General features: G+C 36.3%; 1 protein-coding gene across 1 annotated transcript in view; it reads right to left on the reverse strand.

Moving 5' to 3' along the window:
• ODAD2 (outer dynein arm docking complex subunit 2) overlaps positions 1-21,695 on the reverse strand; it is a 68,278-nt gene extending 46,583 nt beyond the window's left edge. The window contains exons 1-8 of the mRNA XM_041408388.1: positions 21,513-21,695; positions 20,343-20,456; positions 17,183-17,388; positions 15,641-15,772; positions 15,294-15,435; positions 3,067-3,213; positions 2,580-2,789; positions 2,206-2,430 (exon numbers count right to left, since the gene is read on the reverse strand). Of these exons, the coding sequence (XP_041264322.1) occupies positions 2,206-2,430; positions 2,580-2,789; positions 3,067-3,213; positions 15,294-15,435; positions 15,641-15,772; positions 17,183-17,388; positions 20,343-20,456; positions 21,513-21,695 (1,359 nt within the window). The remainder of the gene's footprint in view (positions 1-2,205; positions 2,431-2,579; positions 2,790-3,066; positions 3,214-15,293; positions 15,436-15,640; positions 15,773-17,182; positions 17,389-20,342; positions 20,457-21,512) is intronic.
• Between the last annotated feature and the right edge of the window lie 1,466 nt (positions 21,696-23,161).

Below are 23,161 nucleotides of genomic sequence, written 5' to 3' on the forward strand. Positions count from 1 at the left end.
TAATACAATGCTACAATTATAGGGTTTGATATTGAGAAGCCTTGTACTTTATGTAAGCACAAGTCATCATTGCCTTGAAAATACTACTGATGATCTCAGAGGTAAGCAAATACAGACATTCTCTGCAGTGCTCTTCAAATCACCTGTAAACCGAGGTACTGCACTGCCTATCCTGTAGCCACTTGGCTTATGAAGAATGCAGAATATTCTGAAATGTGTCCAGACTCCCTGCTCAGACCCAAGAAAGCAAAAGATGCTTCAGAATGGGATCAAGAAGTACCCACTCACTTCATCGAGAACCAGCAGCCAAAACAACAGATCTATTCCTAAAACAAGGTTAGAAAAACATGTTCTTAGAATTAACATTTTTTAGTGGTATTGTCATCCAAATTTAACCCACAGGCATTGTAACGGGATAATTTTTTAAGTGGGGGAAACATCTGTGTAAGAAATGCATTTAGTGTTCCTTCCAAGTTAGGCCATACAAGAAACCCTCAAAAAGGACACCTTCTCAATAAATACTTACTGAACCTAAAATCTGCCAGGTTTATGTCTCATGGAACATGCATTAATTTGTGTAATTCAAGAAGCTAATTTTTAACAGACAAAGTGTTTAATAATGTAAAATCTCTTTAAAAATTATGTCTTTTGTGCCTTAAATTCACCAGGACAAATTATGTATATTATTTTATCTGAAATGCAATACACCTCAAGTTCAAATTAAGATAGAGAATCATAAACAGAATAGAATAAATAAATAGAATCATTTAGGTTGGAAAGGACCTTTAAGATCATTGAGTCCAACTATTATCCCAGCACTGCCAAGTCCACCACTAAACTGCATCCCTAAGTGCCATATCTGCACATCTCTTAAGTAACTCCAGGGATGGTGACTTAACCATTCCCCTGGGCAGTCTGTTCCAGTGCTTGACAGACATTTTGGTGAAGAAATTTTTCCTAATATTCAATCTAAACCTCCTGATTCAATCTGAGGCAATTTCCTCTGATCCTATTGCTTGTTACCTGGGAGAAGAGAACAACCCCACCTGGCTCCAACTTTCAGATAGCTGGAGCAAGTGATCAGGTCCCCTCTGAGCCTCCTTCTCTTCAGGCTAAACTCCCCCAGCTCCCTCAGCTGCTTCTCACCAGCCTTGTGCTCCAGACCCTTCCCCAACTCCATTGCCCTTCTCTGGACACACTTCAGCACCTCAATGTTCTTATTGAACTGAGGGACCCAGAACAAAGGATTTGCGCAGTGCCTAGCACAGGAGGATGATTGTTGCCCTGGTCCTGCTGGCCACATTATTACTGAATCAGACCAGGATGCCATTGGCCTTTTTGTCCACCTGGGCACACACTGGCTCATGTTCAGCCCCCCAGGTGTTGTCCTACCATGCAGTTTTCCAGCCACTCCTTCGCCAGCCTGCAGCACTGCAGGGGTTGCTGTGACCCAAGTGCAGGACCTGTCACTTTGCCTTGCTGAACCTTGTACCACTGGCCTTGGCACATGGATCCAGTCTGTCCAGAGCCCTCTGCAGATCCTTCCTGCCCTCCAGTAGATTGACACTCCTACCCTTGGTGTGCCTGCAAACACTGAGCGTGTTGAGGGTGCCCACAATTCCCTCAACCAGATCATTCATAAAGATATTAAACAGAACTGTCCCACTAGTGTAATCCCTTACATGGCTATGGTAAAAAAAAATTGTATTCAAATTTAAAAACTGAATATACTGAAAGCTGCAAAATGTGCCACAGAAATATGTGGAAAAATCACATATATTCCTTTCTTCTATTTGCAATGGATCAGACCTGATACACAAGGATACTGTAAACCATTCTGCCCTGGCCACACCTGCAGGTCAGTTTTGTAGAATTTAAATTAACCAGAACACAGCACCTTAGGTTGCCAAATCCGTAAAGTGATGATGAAAGATGAAAAAAAATAAGAAAAAAAAGAAAATGATTAAGGCTTTCATTTCACATTTTTTTCTTTCATGTATTACTCCTCGCCTTTTAAATAAAAAATACTTGGTTTTTTACTTCAATCCAAGCTGTGACCTTCTCAAAACCGCTTTGATTACATAAAGCATCTACTTCCTGATAGGATAACTGGCCTGATTTAAGTGACTGTAGAATGTAATATTTCCTTTTAGTGGTGAATTTCTTTAATGCTTAGAAATAACTTAGCTGTATGTGTTTACTCACCTCTGAGGCACATTCTTGCAGCATCCCCACTATTGGGATTAAGATGTCTGTGTGTGAGCATTTGAGCCATCTAGCTAGTAATGGAATGCCACCAGCTTTACGGATTGCTTTCTTGTTTTTGGTGCTTTTGCTGCAGCTCCAGAGTGCCAAAGCTGCACAGCGTACTGTTTCAGTGTCTTTGGCTTGGTATGATGATCCCACCGAAATAGATTCCAACAGCTCAACCTAAAAAAAATACCAATTTCTTAATATCTACGGGAAAATTTGATATCACGTTGCTTTCTAATTATGGTAGATCATGTTTACAACACATGGTAATATTTTTTAACAAAAATATGCATATGACAAGGGTACAAATTTTAATGTCTGCTTACCAATCTCTTGATTCCTCCATGTTGCCTGACTGTCTTTCGTGCTCGTTTAAATCTAGCAACATTGGCAATGGTTTCAGCTGCTAAACATTTTAGATTGTTATCTGGAGAGTCCAGTATTTTCACCATGATCTCTAAGCCTCCAAGATCTGCAATTGCATGTCTGATCAATATATTTTGACTAATTTCCTTCAGGATTTTTAATGAACCAGTCTAAATAATGGGAAACGATAGAAGTTAAACATTATTTAGGTATACAAAAACATTAACATTATTTAAAATGATGGGTTATTTAAATTTTTTATTTAATCAGGAGAAAAGAAGAAAACTGTAAGTCAAAGAATAGATGTCTTTCTAAAAAAACTGAAGAAAAAAAGAGAAGACAGAAATGAGAAATCAATTTTCTTTACACTCTGTAACTTTGAAACTCAAAAAAATATTCTAATAAAAAAAAGGCATCTTCATTGCTCTATTTGACAAAGCTCATTACCTGACATTTAATTTCTTCTGTATCAAGTAAATTAATTAACACTTCAAGACATCCAGTGTCTTTGATGGCCAGCTGACACGTTTCTTCAGACAGATTGAAATCCCTCATTGAACACAGTGCAATTAGAGTGGCTGTTGGATCACCTCCCTAAAATAAAGCAAATAATTAACAAATATGTAAAGTGCATTTAATATAAAACTCAATCACTTCTAGTTGTGCTAGTAAAACTACTACCAAAGAAGAAACATGTTAGACTATTTTGACTTTATAGTGTTAATAACACAAACATAGTAAGAAATAGAAATATTGATAAAGTCTGTAAATGGCATAAATATTCAAATAAGTGAATAGCTCAGGTGGAAAATTATTAACATGGCTTGCCGTGAATAGACCAGATTGAATGTTTTTCTAAACATTCAAGCTCTATTGAATAAGATAAGCTAAGTTAAGCTCTATTTCAGTCACTGCAACTAGACTTAAAGAAAAAAAATCAAAGAACACAACACAGAAAGTTAAGCCATATGACAGTGGATTCTTTTAAACCTGTAACATAGGTTCACTGTCAATAAAATCAGGGATGAATCGACCTGCATGGAAATTAGGAGAGCTGAAATATAGCTGCAACAGAAGCTGGAGTGAACATTGCCAGCTGGTACTAATGTGGAAGTTACAACTTAGAGTACCTAGTAAATCAAACTACAGTATCCACCTCCTGCATTCCAGGGAAGCTTTGGCTCCCATCCTGATCTGAGCTGTGCTGCCCAAGCCCATCTCTTTTAAATGAGAGTTTTAAATCTATAAAGGATTTTTGGTCAACCCTTTCCAGAGGAAAATGTTCTGCTGAATTGTGGACATCATAATGAAACACAGAATATTACAAAACTGAGTAATGTTTGCTAATATAAAACAGGTAGATCTAACAAAACCAGAACTTCTGAAGCATATTTCTTAAATGTAAACAGAAACAGTATGACAGACACAGTACAAAAGGAATTTAAATTTAACATGCTCTTCAAGTTGTTATAAATGTAGTAAAGAATCACAAGTGAGAAAATACATCTAAAAAGAATGTGAGAGAACTATTTCATAAAGTTTCAGACCAGTAGTTTATATCAGACAAAACATTTCTGCTGATCAATGAAATATATATTCATAGTGCTTCATGATTTTTACCTACATTTCTTTTAACAACAGATACCACAAAATTTCCCCACAAAAGTGGTTAAATGTAAAGGTAATATTTAAACATAGTGTCTTAGAGGAAGATGCCCCCATTTTTTTTAAAATTATATTTTTTAATCATATTTATCATCTTGACTTCAGCAGAATGGAATGTGTCTTGCTTTAATAACATATTTTCATCTACTTTGAAAAAATGCCCTGGAGTATAAAATAATATAACAATTTCTCAAATGTTTTCCTAGAGAAATCAGTCTATCCACACTTATAAAATTCTTAATTATTTCTTTAAAAATTTCTACAATATGATTACAAAACTACAGAGAGTATTCTGCAGCTCAGAAAAACTAACTGCTCTCCTTTTATGAAATCTGTGGCCTAACAGATTAGACTTTTATATTTGCTTTGTTTGATAAACAATTTGCAACAGGCGTTTTAAAAGAAAACTTGTCTTTTTATTATTTAACATAACTCTAAGAAGTATATTGCTAACCTGAAAAGTGATGCCTCTCCTTCTGAGGGCTGCCTCTCCTACAGTGAAACATAGTAGTCCATAATACATAACATAGTAGTCCATAATAACCTTACCTTACATGTACAATGGTTGGCATATGATATTTAATATGGACCAAATTTTTAAAAAATAAACAACTTTTAATTTTCTTATAATGAATAAAAAATACAACCATATATTATATATATATATGCATTTTATTTTTTCAGCTTTAAAATGAACACACCACTTTAAGTGTTTTTAATGTAAAACCACAATAAAATATTTTTCATATGTGCTGAAGCATCAGTTCTACAATATAAGAAATATTGCTGATGGTTTCAATAATTATTTTTTGTTTCTTGAAGTTATCATTACAGTAAGTCTTGTAGTAGTTACAGCAGAGATTTTAACATGCATGGAAATAGTTACCTCTCCATTAAGTTGACATAAAATCTGCATCATGTTGTTATACCATTTGAAATCTGATATGTTGGAAGCAAAATAGATTCTACTGGCAGATCAACAGTCAATTTTAAGGCTTGAAATTAAACACAGACTTATTTTAAAATGTGCCTTTCTTCCTATATATCGGTATAACACATATATCCATGAAAATAAACCAGTATCGCTGTTACACTATCAGTAAAACATCTTCTTGCACTGAATGTGTAATGCCTCTGTTACAACACTCAAGCTCACAAGTGAGAACAACTGAGAATTACAGAACTACAGACAAGACCAAAAAAGAATGAAAATAAAAGAAAAACACAAGCAAATACAGACAGAACCCAAAGTACAGTTTCCAAGGAATACACAAGTTCAAACCATCATTTTGTTTGACTTCTGTAATAATCAAGAGGAAAAACCCTGTTAGCCAATGGCAACCTTTCAACAAATGGAACCAAGGAAGCAAAAGTATTAAGGGGTCCTTTTTATGCATAAACCTTTACTGTATTCTGCTAATGGCTATTTAATGTCTCTGACTGCATAGTGAACACTCTGGCTATGCTAAGGACATAATTAGAGAACAGATGTTTTCACACTAGATGAGTTCAATGGACTCTGCTCCGTGGTACTGAGAGAACTGGCTGCTGCCATGATTAGTTTGCAGAACTGTAGGAAGAAATCTGTTGTTTGTTAGCAATAGAACACAATGCTGTTATCTATCAATATCACAGCGTTGCCAAACAAAAAAAGCAAACTTTACAGAGAGACTTATAACCAGATTTGTAACCTGTAATATACAAGAACTTCACCTTCTTTGGATTGGCACTGCTCAAATTACTACATTCATTCTAGGTATTCTAGTTCAAAAAATATACTGGGAAAGTTATAAAGACCAGAGGATGTCAAAATCTCAAAATTATGATCTCCACAAAAAAAATTGAAGGAACTGGAACTGTTTACTCTGAAGAGGACAATAGGAAGGTAGTAAAGAACACCTTCAATGCCAATCATCTCTTCTCCAGGTCCCGATGAGAAATAATGGGGTTTAACAGCATCAGGATTGATCTATGCTTGGTGAAAACAAAAAAAAAGACTCAAGAAAACCAACTTTAATACTAAGAATATTTAATTTCTTGAACACATTGATTACAGCAGTCATGAAATCTCCATGACAGGAAAGAAAAGGTAGAGAAATATTTGTCCAGAAGGCACACAAAGAGTTGGTGCTGTTTTGGATGCAAGCAGATGGAGTCAATGACTTCCTACATTCTGCTCTAGTCCTATTGTCTGTGATTCATTATCATGGAATTTCATAAATAATAAATGTTTTGGTATTTACTTATTTTCTTTTAAAAAATAATTAACCCATAATAAATACTATGATCATAGATATAGATAATAGATAATCAAATATACAGGCTTAAGTTTCAATAGCAGATGTCCAATCCAAATTAAACCATTCCTAGTCAATACAAATCTTTCATTTTTGAACTGATAATGTCAGTTCAGCAGGCTAGGAAAGAAAGACACAAAATTTACTCTAAAGTCAACCCTTTCAATGGAAACCTAAAGGCAATATAGGAGTACAAGTAATAAAAGCATGAACAGAATTATAAAGAATACTGTTCCAAATGTGTTGCCCAATTTGTAGCAAAATGAAAATATGCGAATGGAAATACATAAACATTACAATCAAGTTACACCGCATTTTCCCAAGAGAAAGCAAAATTAAGTAAATGAAAGTTGTACAGTTTTTGGCTCACAAATATCTCCATAAATACAGTACCTATTTGAAGGATGTTTTATTAGTTCATTTAATTTGGTTTAGGATTTAGAGTGAACATGACTGAATGCTACCAGAAAGTGAAATATTGTTTTACTCTGAATGGCAGTGTCAAAGATGGAGTTTTTTTACTGTTTTTTTTTACTGTTTAGACCAATGGTTGAAATTTATTTTGCCAGAGTAGAAGTGTAATTTCTCTATTGTATTAAGTAAATTCTGGATAGGTAGTTAACTATGATAACAGGTAGTTAACTATGATAATAGGTAGTTAACTGTGATAACAAGCCTATGGCTGAATAACAGGGGGAAAAAATACTGCTTGTGGGCAATTTTGTCATTCTTCTGTGTAATACCCCAGTTTTGATTATGAGAATATATAATCTGAATGGCAATTACAATATACTCGACAAAATTAAGACCAAACATACCAAGTCAATATATTTTTTAAAAATACCAAACAAACAAAATAGTATAATGTGATAGCCCAAAAATAGCTGGTGAAATTACTGTTATACCAGACTTTTAAAATTAAAATTCATTAATGGAACAACAAAACTCCTAAGGAAAAAAAATTGTTTAGTTGGAATCCCAACCCAAAGCAATACTGTGATTTTTATTAACCAAAAAATCCAAAACAAAGAGTAAAGTATGAAACAAAATTCTTAGTTTAAAAGTTTGTGACTTTTTCATTTTCTGTTGAACTTTACTCTCTTAAATCACAGAGAAAATTTTGTAATTTTCTGCTAGGAAATACTTTAACATCTAAATAAATGTTGATAAAGCTTAATGAAAAACTGAGTACTACAGTACTCAGTATGTATAAAATTCACAATGCTTGAGCAAGGCAATTTTTCTATGCTAGTCAATCTCTAAGCACACTGAGTTTTGTCATGGTTTAAATACTAGTTCAAATTTTTCATCTTAGTTTATAAAACATACAAGCTGCAACTTGTTAAGACATGACTTATGGACAAATCTAACTGAGTTATGGAATAATTCCCTGACCCACTTCCTGAATGTTCTGGCATTCTTTAGCTCCAGCCTGGCAGTATGTAAACCATACAGATTAATATAAGTAAAGCCAGTGGAAAATCACAGGCATCACAACATTTCAAAACATTCACACTGGACTACAACAATGCACAGAAGCTGCACTGTTTTAGTTGCAGATTAATACCTTGACCCTGACCCTACACAGTGGCAGAAGTGACATATATGTCATGACCTTGATACAGTGAGGTATTTTAAATTGTCATATTTTATGAAATTGAAAATAAATGAGCTTCCAAACAAAAGGATGTGTATTATTTTCTACGTGAACCAGAAGGTTTTGTTAGGCAAGCATTGATTCCCTCTTGAAAACTCTTCCAAGACATGTACCCATTCTGTTAGCTTTCATTTTCTGATTCACAGAAATTGGATTCTCCTACAGAGGAGGCAAGAGTCTAACAGTTCATGTGCAAACATATGAACTTTTACTTCCTTGGACTGGGAATAACAGAATATTTTCCTAGTAACTTCTTAAACCTCAAACTTGGAAAGAAGTGAAATGGTGACCCCAAAACCACAGAAAACCTGGCCAAGATAATATATAATATCTTAACAGTGAAGTTTATCTTCTACTCCATTGTGAAATTTTCAGTTTAGGAGTGTATTTCTTCCCCAGATGCATCTGGACAATTTTGTAAGGACACTTCATCTGAGGAATATAAAGCAAGTATGTGTTTTAAAAGAACATGTAGAAATTAGAAGCAAATACAATTGAATGAGAAAGGGAAAAGGGTCTAGGATTAAATTTTAAAAAGAAAAAATCCTACACAAACAGCACCACTGTTAACAGTAATATATCACTGTAAACCCTGACTGGAGACTTGGAGATGAGACATTTGCTGTCCATAACACAGATGTGCTAATGATCTTGTGTGACAGTGGCAGACCTGCCTAAGCAATTCTAACTTTGCCTAGTACTTGGCTCAGAAAGAGAATAAGAGCCTTAATGCTATTACTGCCTTTTTAATTTTAGGTATCCAGCTAACTTAGGAAACCAGTGGATGTGAATCTGAGGAGAAAAGTTAATGAGGTTGAACTAGGAAGGACTGTTGCCTCTGCAGACTGCTGGACAGCCTGCATACTGTTGAAGCTTCATAAGCACTGAACAGACAGAAGAGGCAGTGTCATTTGAAACTAGCCAAAAAAAATTTTGCAAGGAAAACAAAATTATAGCAATAGTTTATGAAAACCTAAGAGACAGGTGTTCTCTGGAGAAATAAAACAAACTTAGAAATGGGGTTTAGTGAGAGCATAGGAAAAACAAACATGGGAGAAGACATGGCTGAAGCACAGGCGTGCTTCTGGAATAACAGTGTGTAGAGTGAGCTGTGATTCCACTGAGCCTAGAGCAATGTGGAACCCTAAAAAACAACACGCAATGTTGCTCTCACTACTTAAAACTCTTGCTACCTTTCAGACACAATCACATGCTAATTATTCAGGAAACATAACAATTTGATTATCTACTTTATGAATATAAAATCTGAAGTCAGATTGAGACAATTGTGGCAATTTACTATTATTTTAAAGGTACTACAGTTATGGTGTCAAAGCCATAGCTCATTAATTTCATTACCTGCTTTCATCATAGACTAAACCCTGCAGAAAGAGCAGAATCACATTTATTTTACATTCTTTTCGTCAGTCCTTTATTTTTCATCTACCATTTCTTCTTTCTCCTTTTTTACTGAATTAAACTAAATTTTACTGAATTCTGTTTACTTCTTTTTTTCTTTTTTTTCTAGATTGTCTTTCATCTCATCAGCTATGAAACTCTAAGGAATGTGTGAACCTGTGAACATTAATTAAACCTTAACTACACAGAAATTCATCAGAGTTGGTATTGGTGTTAATGGTCAAAATTCAACTGGTTGTTATGAATTTTATATGTCTCTTGGGATGAAGAATGATTGCATGGTATTTTGAACAGGGAGCTATTCCAATGCTTCAAAGTTGCCAATTATAATAATAATTTGAGAGTTCACCATTTGCCAAATATTTCCTACCTAGTAAAGTTATCATAAAAATATTTCTTTTTCATGATCAGCACTATCAAGGTTGTTAGGAAATACATATCTTAACTATAAATTGAATATTTCACATATTTTTATTTCCTTTTTTCCCCCAGTAATCACATTCTTTACTGAATTTTAAGATAAAATCTTGGCTAATACTGGAAGATGGGAGCAAGGGATATTCATGAACAGTAGAGAAGAGTGATATGAAGGATAACAGGTTTCCCAAGGTTGACAGGTGAGCCAAACCTGCTAGTGTTTTATGTGCCATGAAACACTAGCAGGAGGCACATGATTATGTCACATACATTTGGTATCTTCTGAGAAATAACAGTCTCAGCCAAACTAAAGCAAAGTTTATTTTTCATCTTTACCTTTTCATCCAGTTGAAAACCTCCTTCAGATTAGCCCACCATATACTTTCATAAGGAAGGGAAAAGATTTGTTGGTAGACACTTAACTAGTAAGGTGAGTTGGTCAAAGTGGTCAGTCCTGAAAAAGGGCCTTACACAAAGTTACTACATGTACAAAAAAATTTTACATGCACTCACATATGCTTATTATGTATTTACTAGCTAAAACATAATCTCGTGTAAGTCTTGCCAATAAGATTTTATAAAGAAAAAACATTTCATTCTTGTCCACAGATTGTAGAAAAAACTTTGATGTGCAATATATGTGCTACACAGATTAGGGACTTTTACTTCTGCTATTAGATCCTAACTTTTGTATCCATCACACACACAGGGCCAGATTTCAAGACTATGGGAACATCCATAAACAACAGAGATTTGAGACTTTTCACTTTAAACGATTAGTATTTGAAGACCTATTGTATTCCTTAGGGTGGGATGTTCATGTCTTTTTCTGTGTTCCTGCACATCAGAATAAAATAGAATTACTTTTCTGCTAATCCCAAAATGCAATTGATTTCTTAATAAATAGCTCATGAAACTGATTCAAATTTTTATAATGAGCACTAGTATAATCTTAATAATACGGAAAGTTTCCAATACCATTATAACTTAAGAGAGCTATACTTTTTCATGATACAGTTCAAAAATACTATCTGTCCTTTATTGCTGTAAATTTTGAGAAAAATCTACAAGCCACATCAATGGCTTCACAAGCACCATAAATTTATAACTGGTTCTCATAAAAGAGTTGCTGTATACATCAGCTGCTAAACCACACAATTCCATTTACACATGGGCATCTGGGAGATGCTGCTCAATGCCACTCTCAGGGAACATCCTCCCTGGCTCCTGTGCAGTGCCACAGCATTTCTCCAGCTCCTGGGCCTGGCACAGGGCACAAACAGCTAGGGAGAGGCAGCAGATTTGTCCATCTCTGATTCCAAAGTAGAAAAGAAACACAATGCTGTCCTGGGAACGAGGTCTTTGGCCCTGGAGAAATTCCAAACAGATATGAAATTAAAGAATATATTACATGAAGTGTGAGATTTGACTGGTTTCACTAGCATAATCCTGAAATACAGCCAAAAGTGGAATGACTTTCCACATAAGAAAATGAAGGATGAATTTTGTAACTGACATGGTCCTGCAGAACTCTCTTCATCCTCATCCTAGCATAGGAGTACATCTGAATCACGCCCTTACAGGGAACCAAAGTCAAACAGCACAAGGGCTTAAGGGATTCAATATTTATTCTGGATACTGGCATTATTCCTGGCACAGTCACCAGCCCAATTCACCCATTAACATCTCAGTTTTATCATAAAACTGGCAATAGTCAGTGCTCAACTATGGGCAGCACAAAGCCCAGCTCTCACCTTTTTTTTTCCTTTTTTTTCCACTGAACAGCCCCAGATCTGCCACAAAGAAGACTGCATTTCTACCTGATGTTCCCCATTTCTTGTAAAATGATAATTGAAAAATATGACCCCTTCATCCTACTCCTAAAATTTTTCAGATGTAAAATGTGGCACCTCCTCTAGAAATCCAATTCTTCAGAAGTACCAATTTAATAAATAATGTCAAATCTGAAGTAGGCTGGGTGAGTCTCACTGTTACAAACATCAACAGAGCACTTCATTCCCATTTTATCTACTCTGGCCCCAAAGGATGTCTAACACAAGGCCATCACCAAGCTCACTGATCTATTTTGCTGCTTATTGTTAAGTTGATGGGGAGGCATGGCAGGAACACACATGGCAGGAACACACATGGCAGGAACACACATGCTCCACCTCCTGCTTCATAGCTCTGGGAAGCTTGGAGGTAGGACAAGGAGCCAGACCACAGAAGCAGCTGCTTCCCAGCGGAACAATTCCAACATGGATACTCTTTCCCAGAAAGGAAAGGGAGTGGAGAAGGGCAAAAAGTCAGAAGGGAATTTCCCCAGCACTGGAATTTTCTCTCCATGAAGAAGAATCCAAGTACAGAGCCTACAGGCACAACTCACAGGATCTTGCAGGTTTGCTTTATATAAATAGCAACCATCTTCTTAACATTTAATAACAATCTAACATTATATAAAAACTAGATATCTTTCAGGTTTTATGGGAGTTTCTTGTTTGCAAATTGATCTTTCATAGAGTCTTGCTGAATTGTGATTCCCATTAACTTAAACAAACATTAGAAAAATCATTGCATCTACAAATTATTGCATTTTCTTGGTATCTCGATCAACCATTCTTTAAGGCATTTTATTAATTTTTTCAGATGGGCAAACAACACAAGCCCTTTGAAATTTGTGCTTCTATATAAATAAGCTTGTAGATACTTAAATAACACAGTCATAAATTTATTTTCTCTTACGTTGCATGTGTCATGAACACTTGCCTACATGAACAACAACAATGCCAAAAAATCTCCCAAGTCTGGCCAGAAGTGCAGTATTTATACTTGAATTAAAATGAATTCCATGTGCAAGCTAAAGTAGCACTCCATCAATAAAACATTTCAACCACTGTCTGTGGTATGGCACTGAGGCATCTCTTTTCAGCTTTATCTGACACTAGGGAGTTCTTACTTTATGCAGCTAAGAATGAACATGGAACTATTTTCACAGAACTATTTTATCTTCAAATACTTATTTTAATTTATATCTGACTTAAAGAACTATTGGAAGACTCAGGTGTGCATGAATATGTAAAGAAGTATATATTTGAATTTTTCACAACAACACTTTTTTGTATTATTGAAGTTTATAATATAAACTTCTTAATGAGTACTCACTGTCTGATCAAAAATGCTGCCCTGCCATTTCCTAGTTCTAAACCATTATATAATTTTGTTTGCTGACAGCTGGAACAAAATAAAGTCAATTTCTAAAACAGAGGTGCCTGAAGAATATACTTTCCTATTTGTCATTCTCACTCTTCTTTCAGAATGGCTTTATGCAAATGTAGATATGAATTTCAATACTAATTTAAGTTCAGTACTATAATCTATACACAACTATATGAAGGATTTAGAGACAAAAGGGAGTTTGAGAATTAAGTAATCAGGAGAGAAAAGCCTTGCCTGTAAAGAGGGTGGTACATAAGTGGGCCAATTAAAAGATAAGTGGGAATTCATCAACAGTAAGGAATTTCAAGTATCTTCACCAGAAGGATCTTGGGTCTTTACTAAAAAGTAACATGGTTGTTTCTCTGAGCTCTCAGAAAAGTACAGAGTTGCTTCATAACACAGAGAGAAGGAAGCTATTAGCAAAATTAAAAGTTTGTAAACATCCTGTTGAACTGTAATTACACGTGAGTAGGCAGAATTCTACAATGCAAAATGCATACATGCTATATTCAGCACTAGGAATAGCTGAGCAAGTCACGTGCTCAAAGTTACATTTGCAAAGGATTATTTTGCCATAGTCAAAAAGACAAAAATACAGAGGTCCAACCTAGAAAAGATAAATGTAGACAGGCTTGTATTATCCATGTTTGTCTGTCTCTTTGCCAGGTCCACTAGCAAGGCCCCACAGACATGAACTGAAAACAAGCAGTGTGAGTACTCTGAATACATTTTAAAAGACTGAGTTACTCTTCTACAATACTTAAAAGGATTGTGAGGAGCCAAAACTTTGCTTATTCCTCACAAGTAATTAATTGTAGAATCTTAACAATCATAAAGGTTGGAAAAGATCTTCAGGATCTTCAAGTCCAACCTCTGACTGAGCACTGCCACATCAACTAAACCACAGTACCAAGGGCCACATCCAGTCATTCCTTGAACAATTCCCCAGATGGTGACTCCACTGTTGTGGTAACTTCCCTGGGCAGCCTGTTCCAATGCTTAACCAACATTTCAGTGAAAAATTTTTCCTGATGTCCAGCCTGAACCTCCCCTGGCACATCCTGAGGCCATGTCCTCTTGTCCCATCTCAAGTTGCCTGGGAGAAGAGGCTGACCCCCACCTGGCTACAACCTCCTTTCATCCAGTTGGAAGGAGTGATATGATCACCCCTGAGCCTCCTTCTCTCCAGGCTGAACAAGCCCAGCTCCCTCAGCTGCTCCTCATATGACTTGCTCTTTCTGCTGCACCAAAAGCCAACACCATCATTTTATCTGTCGGATGTGTATTCTCTGTAGTTGCACTCAAAAAAATAAATAAGCCAGCGCTTTTATTAGCAACTTAACAGAACATAAATTCCAGTACGAACTTGTAAAGGAACTTCTCCTGAGGGAAAAACATAATTAGAGTTTTCCAGAATAGTACAGGGTTGTTGGAGTTTTTGATCTGTTTCAGACTTATTCAGAATTCTAGCTATATTTATAGGTTCCAAAAGATTTTCAACAAGTCTGTGTAAAAACGTTTTCTTGGTTTGTTTTAGAAGATGCCTGTTTATCACACATTTTCCTGTCCACTAAAGCATCTATCCAGACACAAGACCATGTTAGAATTATTTCAGACATGCATTAATCACAGTTGATGAAAGACACTAGGCAACTATTCAGTTTTAATAAAAACTCTTGAAAGTTATTATCCACATAAAGAAATCTTTTGGAAAGTTTCATACAAAAAGCAAAACAGAAACCCAATAATTAATAAAGAGATTATGCCATCTTACGTTTTAAATAACACTGAACAGATGGTTTAATCTAAAGGGCTATATAAGCCAAAAATAGCAGATTAAAAAGAAAGTGTGTGATAGGAAAGTCCACAGTTCCAAGATTTGAAAATACTACACCGCAGGGCTATACTAAAGTATAATGAAAGAGGAAAGGATAAGGAACTGGTCTGGTCTCCTCAAATGTAACTTTTAAACTTTGTTATACAATTTATCAATGCTTCCTTACTTTTACATATTTTGCAAGTTTTTGAATTCCCCAGTATTCTGCTGACAAATCAGTGCTTCCTTCCTGACGACGTATAGGCTGTTCATCTTCATCAGCCTCTGAGGAACTTTCACTAACATCTTCAAGGCTGCTTGATGCTTTACTAAAAATAAATAAACAGAATCACCAATTTCAAATAGCTATAGACTATAATATGGACAAGCATATTTCAAACAGGTATGACAACACTGCCTAATAACTAAAAAAAATACAACTAACATTACCAGTTGGTAAGTATAGTAATAATTACTACAGATAGGGAAATAAAAATTTTAAAAATTGAGGAAGGAAAAATAAGTCCCCCATACCATTTTGAAGTTTCTTGAATTTTAACCGTTTTAGATTTGCCACTGGATTTCTTTTTTGTATTCAGAGGTACAGTTCTACTTTTCCTTTCTTCTTCAGAGTCTTTTTTTGGAACCTTGTCACTGGATCGGGGTTTATTTAAAAAAAAAAAGAACACAGAAATTATTTTTTGCAGTATGTTCTTCAGCATACTGTGATTCAGAGAACTCCTGATTGTCCATGCATTAACAGTTTTGAATGGGTGAAGAGTTCCATAAATGTCACTAGTTGTTTTTTGAACTCACATAAACAAATGAATTTACTGTATTTTGGCAAAGAATGTGAGTGCTTAGCTATGTGGCATATGAAGACATCTCTCCCTTTGATCTGGACTGATCTCACTGGCTCATTTTCATTTGATACCCTAATTTTTATCCCAGAACAGACAGTGACTATCTGTTTCCTATTTACCATTCCTGGACATGAGTTTCTGTATCTTTCTTCTTCTCCTCTAGTCATCTTATTTCCAGGCAGTTTTGTCTGCCTAGTTCTTCCATACACTTAGATGTTCCACAGCTTTGATCATGCTGAATACAACATATAGTACTTTCCTCATATTCCAAAAAACACCTAGTTCTAATTGGCCACAATCTCTGTGCTTTTTTTGTCCCAAAATGGCAATGTTGTGAAAGCAAAATGTCTTTTTGAGCCTGAGCCGGTCACTCTATCACAGTCACAAGAAAAAAAAAAGAGAGTATTACTTATGATTGCAGTCAATTTCACTACATCAAGACTTCATCAATAACTGTGAAAAAAGGTTAGCTCTTGCTCTGGAAAGCCAATTTCTTTCTAACTGATAACCATAAGTCACATCCCAAATCTCTTAAAATATTTCTTGCAACTTATTAAATTGGTAGATTTGAGAAAGATACTATTTTTTGTAGGACGACATTGAAAGGCTTTTCTGCAGATATTCTTCTTCTTCCACTTACATAAAATCAGGAAACATGAAATCAAAACAGAATACTGATTCCAGAAGACAAATCCAACAACATACAATATATGTACACTCTATTTTGGGGGTTCAAACTTTGAGATAATCTCATCAGGGAATATCATTGCTAAGCAGAGCTAGAGAAGTAGCTCATGTAATGTGAATTCAAGTGGCAGTAATAAGAGTCATTCTGATTTTCCATTCAGGACCTCTTTCACCTCACTCAGAAAGTGTGGTTTAGATCAGGTTTTCTAATCAGTCTTGCTTTAAAAGGCATTTTACACCAAAAACATGATGGTGTCACAGTCCTGGAGAACCAGTACTGCAGATGATTGCAAGTTCCTTCCCTGCCTTGCTGTGGAAATGCGGTAACAACATCAGAGTTGTCACATGACAGAAAAAAACTGAGAATTCTCTTTGGTAGTCTAAACTCTCTCCTTAGAAATTAACATGTAGTAAGTTTTATTCCTCCTAAGTTAAGATAATAATGGAAACCTGTAACACATGCCCTATCATTAGCACAGTTTAGATAGATCTATAGGCAAATTCAATTTTAAAGAAAATTACTTATCTTTGGGAAGCAGAAAGCCCACTGCTCTTCCACTTCATATATGGTTTTAACCTATGGCCAGTGGGTCCTGCTGAGGAACTTTTCCCTTTCTCACATTCAGTCTTTTCTGTAAGATCATGAAGGCTCTTTGATTGGCCAGAAATCTCAGCACCTTCCACATGCTGATGATTCTTCTCATGTGCTGGTTCTTTAGAAAAACTATATTCCTAATAAAAAGAGACATGGTTTGCCACTCATATCGCTATGTGAATAATGAATACTAAAACAGTAAGTTATAAGCAAAATTCTAGGACTCTGTGCTTAAAATTGCATGCATTAAGCGTAGAATAAGATTCTAAGCACAAAATTATATTGTCTTTAAAAGAAGAAAACATTAATTTGAAAAGTAGCAGATATCATGTGCAAGTTGAAGTTTTTTAAGTAAATCAAGTTGATAAATTTTGAATTTCAGGAACATTCTTGAATATTTGGTGTTTGATTTTTATATGTCAAAAATCTGTGACACAAGCACTTTTATAGAACCTACATCCAAATGAGTTTTAAGATTTAGACATGCAAAGTCAGCCTTCTGCTTTCAATGGATCATTTACATAAAAACCATTTCCCTGCAAAAAGGATTTACAAAAAATTCCCACAAAAAAAGTAATGAACATAAATCTGAAAATAGACTATCATAAACTGCTAGACTTCAGTTCCAAGTAATTTAATTTGATATAGTTTAGAATTAATATAAACACATTCCATTTAATTTTTTTCATCTTCTGTCTCTCAGGACAAAACACTGTTGAACAAGTCACATACAAGAATGGATCTGAGTGGCACCTACCAATCCTTCAGCTGTCAGTGTCTAGTACCATGGCTAATCAATAGGATACAGAACAGAAAGGACTCTTGTCAACTCTCATTCTCTATTGGAACACACTCAATTTTTACAGGAAAGTCAACATATGATCGTTACTTGTTATTATTATTATTGTTATTGCAGCTGTCAGTGCCAGATAGGTGAAGACATTCCTTTGTGTGCCTGATTCAAGGCAGTTTTAAGGAGACTGTCACAGCAGGGTCTGTTTTCCCCTGGTCCCTGATGAGAATCGGCTGTTGAAGCCTTGCCAACTCAAGTGTCTAATTCCAAACTAACTCATGCTAATGCTCTCATTTTGAAAATGTACTCTAGACAAGACAATTTAGCACATGATAAACTAGATAAATCACAGGAGAGTTGGTGCTGTAGCTTGATCAGTTAAGCATACTTTTAAAAGTGTGTTTGCTACAGCACTATATGCCAACACAGCAATTCTGAATGTTAGCTTAAACAGGCCAGGCAGATATTATAAAAGTTAATTGGTTTTGCAATATATTTGTATGTAATGAGCTTTTTGAAGCTCTCCTCTCCTCAGAATATAAATCAAAACTATTTCCACTCATATTTTACTTCATTTAGTCAAACTTAGAAATACAGTTTTTCTCTGCATTTCATAGTTCTAGAGCAGAGAAGATTTTCCCTCAGGTAGAAATGCTCTGCAGCTCCAGGATATTAACTTGTTTAAATTCCAGTTGGAGAAAGCAGAATGTACTACACCAGCTCTTCAGCAATGCAAGATGATATGAAATTCCAAAACCATTAAAAAGGTATAATGTATACTCTTCTGCATAAACTTATTTACACAGCCATGGAATGATGGGTGTGTGATTTACACTAAAATTGAAGGAAAACAGGGTAAGTTCTGTTTATTTGCTCTAATTTAATGTGTGACTTATTAAGTGTAACTTAAAAAGCTACAATATATTCATAAGGGCAGAAAACTAGTAAATAAAGGCATGTTATCATCAATAGTAACATTATTCTATATTAACATTTAGGATTAGATCTGAAAAAATAGTAAAATGCTACCATATTTTACCTTTCATGATCATCAAATGAAGCCAAATCACTGGAAATAAATTAAGCCAATGTCTAAAAACATTCATATGTTGTCCTATTTATGAAGTGTAAACCAATATGTAGGCATAACATTAAAAAAATACTTGCCTATGAGATAAATAAAGAATTTGGAACTTAATACATTTTCAAACAGAACAACTCACAATTCTAATTCCAATACTGTTAATATGAGCTACTGTATATATGTGTATGACTTGGAATGCTCTGTTCTTTCAAAACTTTCAAATATCTGTATCTCAAAAAAATAAGTATCAGCCCTACATCCCAGAAAATCAGCACTAGAGAATAAGGAAATTTTGCTGTTAATTACTTCCTTCTTGCAATAATTAAAATTGCATATAAATGACCACAATGAAACTCCTGACAGGTTTTGGCCTGTGAGAAATTTTACCTCCAACTAATCTGGTAAAACCACACTAGAAATGTAAAAAAAAAATTAGTTTTTTCAGGAACATGGAAAAAACTAAAATTGTACTGGTACTATGTGATTCTAACTAGTATAGAGATCTAAATAAAAACCATTAATCTGCTAAAACCACACTAGAAATCTAAAAAAAAAAATTAGTTTTATCAGGAACACAGAAAAAACTGAAATTGTACTGGTACTATGTGATTCTAACTAGTATAGAGATCTAAATAAAAACCAAAACACTTGCATTTTGCAGTCCCTGAATCAAGATAAAGTGTGTAAACTCGACACTTAACTCTCAGCTCTGATATTTAAATCAGGCAGTTCTCATAAGAAAGTTGGACAATAATTTATGTTTGGGTTACAAAGAATGAAAATAAAAATTTCAGTGGTTTTCTTCACAGAAAAATACTGTAATAAAAAGTTGACCTTTTCCATACAGATATCACATTTTCCTGCTTTAACATTTCCACTGCTCCATAAAGAACAAGACCAGAAGACAGACAAAACATTTCATGCAAAACTAGAAGCTGACCTCACATGTTGGATCAAACCCCATCAAAAACTATGACAGAGCAACACATGAAATGGTGCACCACTTGCTATTTGCAAAAAAAAAAAAAAAAAAAAAAAAAATTTAAAACTGAAACAAATAACAACTTAAAAAAGCACTCCAGTCTTTAAAATTCTTCATTTAATCACAGATTTATCTTTGATAAAGAACATAAATGTTCAGCCAGGTTTACAATGTAATTCTTACCAATGTACATTTGCACAAAGAAATACACCAAGAATCAATAAATACATACCTGTTTAGCCATATTTTCTACAAATCTAGGTGATCTCCCCCTTAAAAATGTGACTATGTCTTTATATAGATCACTTTTGCTTTCATAGTCAATATCTTTACCCTTTAGCTGACCCTTAAAAAAAAAGAATACATTTAAAATTGTTAATAGTTATGCCTTACACAGGTAATTTAATCTGCATCATAAAACAGTGCAAAAGAGCACCAAGGTCATATTGTAATGAATTAAGATAAAGGAGTCTCAGGCTCAGCAAAGTTGACCAAACTTCAAAAATGCTTCTTAAAGACGCATGGATCATCTCCATGGACCCCAACAGATGATCAAGATCTTACACAGGATTTTGCAGGCAATAGCCATCAGTTAATTGTACCCTGTGTAGTTCCACTGAAAAGAATTTATGGTTTATGGGAAACAATCAAGTAAATATGAGCTTTGCGTGCAGGATGGCAGATGTCTAAAAGGCACAGAAAATAACGTGACCTGGCTGCCTGAGCTTTATGAGCTTCATCTATTAAAAAATGTGCCAAGTCAAAATTTCCCTGGCTTTTTAAACTCTTAGGAAATAAATTTGTGGAGTTACGCCTGACGGACACCAGTCTCTCTTCAAAACAAATGTAAGAGCTCTGGTCACTACTTCACACAGGTAAGGTTCTAAACAAAACCCATCCAAGAGGAAGAAGGGAGCCAAAATGAAAAGAAGGAGAAGGGAGAGCAGTAATTTCTAAAAAGCTTCTTCTGAAAGAAGAAGGAACTGCTTATCATTTATAAAAAGACCAAAGCACACTCTACCAGCCCCAAAGTAACACAGCGCCTCAGATCAAGAGCAGTGAGGCACTAGAGAGGCACCACAAAGGTACCAACAGGACTTTTAAACAGGAACAGTGTGAAGAACAGTTATTTAAAGACTAATCAAGCAGTGCTAGCAGTAACCGAGCTCTCAAATGGTCAAATATGCTGTGGCTGCTGTGATTTGAAATAAACTATCTAGGAACGAATACATTCTTAAACTCATTTAAATCCCTGAAGAGGGAAGTGGGACTTGACGAAGATAACTTGCAAATTTTAAAGAAATGGGGAAATCGGGTGCAAACACTGATTATTTCATCTTAATTCCCGCTTCTATTAGAAATTATGGCAGCCGACAGCAGGAGGCCTCTGTTGAGGCTGTACCAAAAGGATCTTCCTGCTAAAAGCCCCCTGTGCAGGCGGACAGACGCGGCCCCCATGGCCACCCCTCCTGTTAAAAGCACCCTGTGCAGGCGGACAGACGTGGTCCCCATGGCCCCCGAGGCTGTAGCAAAAGGATCCTCCTGCTAAACGCCCCTTGAGCAGTCGGACAGACGCGGCCCCCATGGCCACCCGAGGCTGTAGCAAAAGGATCCTCCTGCTAAAAGCCCCTTGAGCAGTCGGACAGACGCGGTCCCCATCCCCTCAGCGCTCTCCCCGAATGGCAGACACAGGGGAGCAGCCCCGCCCGCCCAGCCCGGGGAGGCCGAGGGGAGGCCGAGAGCCGCCCGACTGCGGCGGGCCGGAGCGGCTTCGGCCGTGTGGGGAGCGCGGGGCAGGGTCTGGGGTGGGAGCGGGAGGGAGCCCGGAGCCGAGAGCCCGGAGCAGGGATACAGCGGAGCCCGGGGGTCGCACGCAGCCCGCCCGACCTTCGGCCCTCACCTCGCCCCGGGCCAGCCACGCCGCGCCCCGCCATGGCCGGCGGCGTTGCCGTGGGGACGGGCCGGCGTTACCGGGACCGCGGGAACAGCCGCGGCCCCGGCCGGCATTCCTCGTCGGAAGGGAAGGGGAGCGACATTTGAACTCGTCAAGCGGGCTGTGTGCCCTCGGTGTAGGGTTAAATAATGCAGTAACTAGAGTTACCTTGCGCTAGAGGCTAAAGGAAGAGCACCGAACGGTTTTTAGCTTGAATTTTAGCCAGTACAGCTTAAACCTTTCCCTGGCTGTCAGCGGTTACAGGAAAACAGCTTCAATTAATAAAGGTTAAGATTGACCACTTCTAGTTCTTGAGGCAGCGTGACAGATCATGCTTGAAACGCTTATTGTTAAAGGAAATGTAATGTATAATTAGTGTTTGTTGAAGGAAGTGAAGGAAATAGGTATGGGCAGTGCTAGTGAATAAACTCCTTTCACATACTGAGGACAACACAGTACTGTACACGCACAAATAGACAGCCCCAAACACTGAATTTCTATTATCAGTCCATATGTTGTTGAATGAGCCATCACTCTGGATAAATTTTTGTTACAAAGTTCCTACTGAACTCATCATGCATTGTCTCTTCTTTTACACCACTGAGCCAAAAATAATTATATTCTCTGACTTCCCTAGCTCTCCAGTTCTGCTATTTGTGTCCATCAAAATCCCCATCAGATTATTAAAATTTGGTTTAGATTTTACTCAGGAAGGAATGTCTACCTGCTGTACTCTGGCTGAAGTTGGGAAGCTCTGGTCAGCACTGCAGTGTCTGTGTCCTTATGAAGGCACAGGAAAATAATCCCTCTGAGGACAGTCCAGCAGAAGTACCCAGCTTCCAACCCCAGAGCCAACACAGCCAAGAGTTATTTTACCAACTGAGAAATCAGCCGGGTAAGAAACTTCGAATAGTGAGGAAGGTCTTGGGATGTATGTGGGGTGTATCTCAAAGAATAACAGTATGGGATGAATACACCGTTTTGCATGGAGATGATTGTCCACATACATTTTATTTACCAAAACTTTCTAGCAGTAACTGTGTATAAGTACATGCAGTCTGCACAGTAATGGTTTAAGAATAGCATTGGCTTTTCTTGCTTTACTTGTTTAAGTTAGA

Source organism: Onychostruthus taczanowskii, unplaced genomic scaffold (genome assembly GCF_017590055.1).
Source record: "Onychostruthus taczanowskii isolate IOZ18803 unplaced genomic scaffold, ASM1759005v1 scaffold3, whole genome shotgun sequence".
Classification (NCBI taxonomy): Eukaryota; Metazoa; Chordata; class Aves; order Passeriformes; family Passeridae; genus Onychostruthus; species Onychostruthus taczanowskii.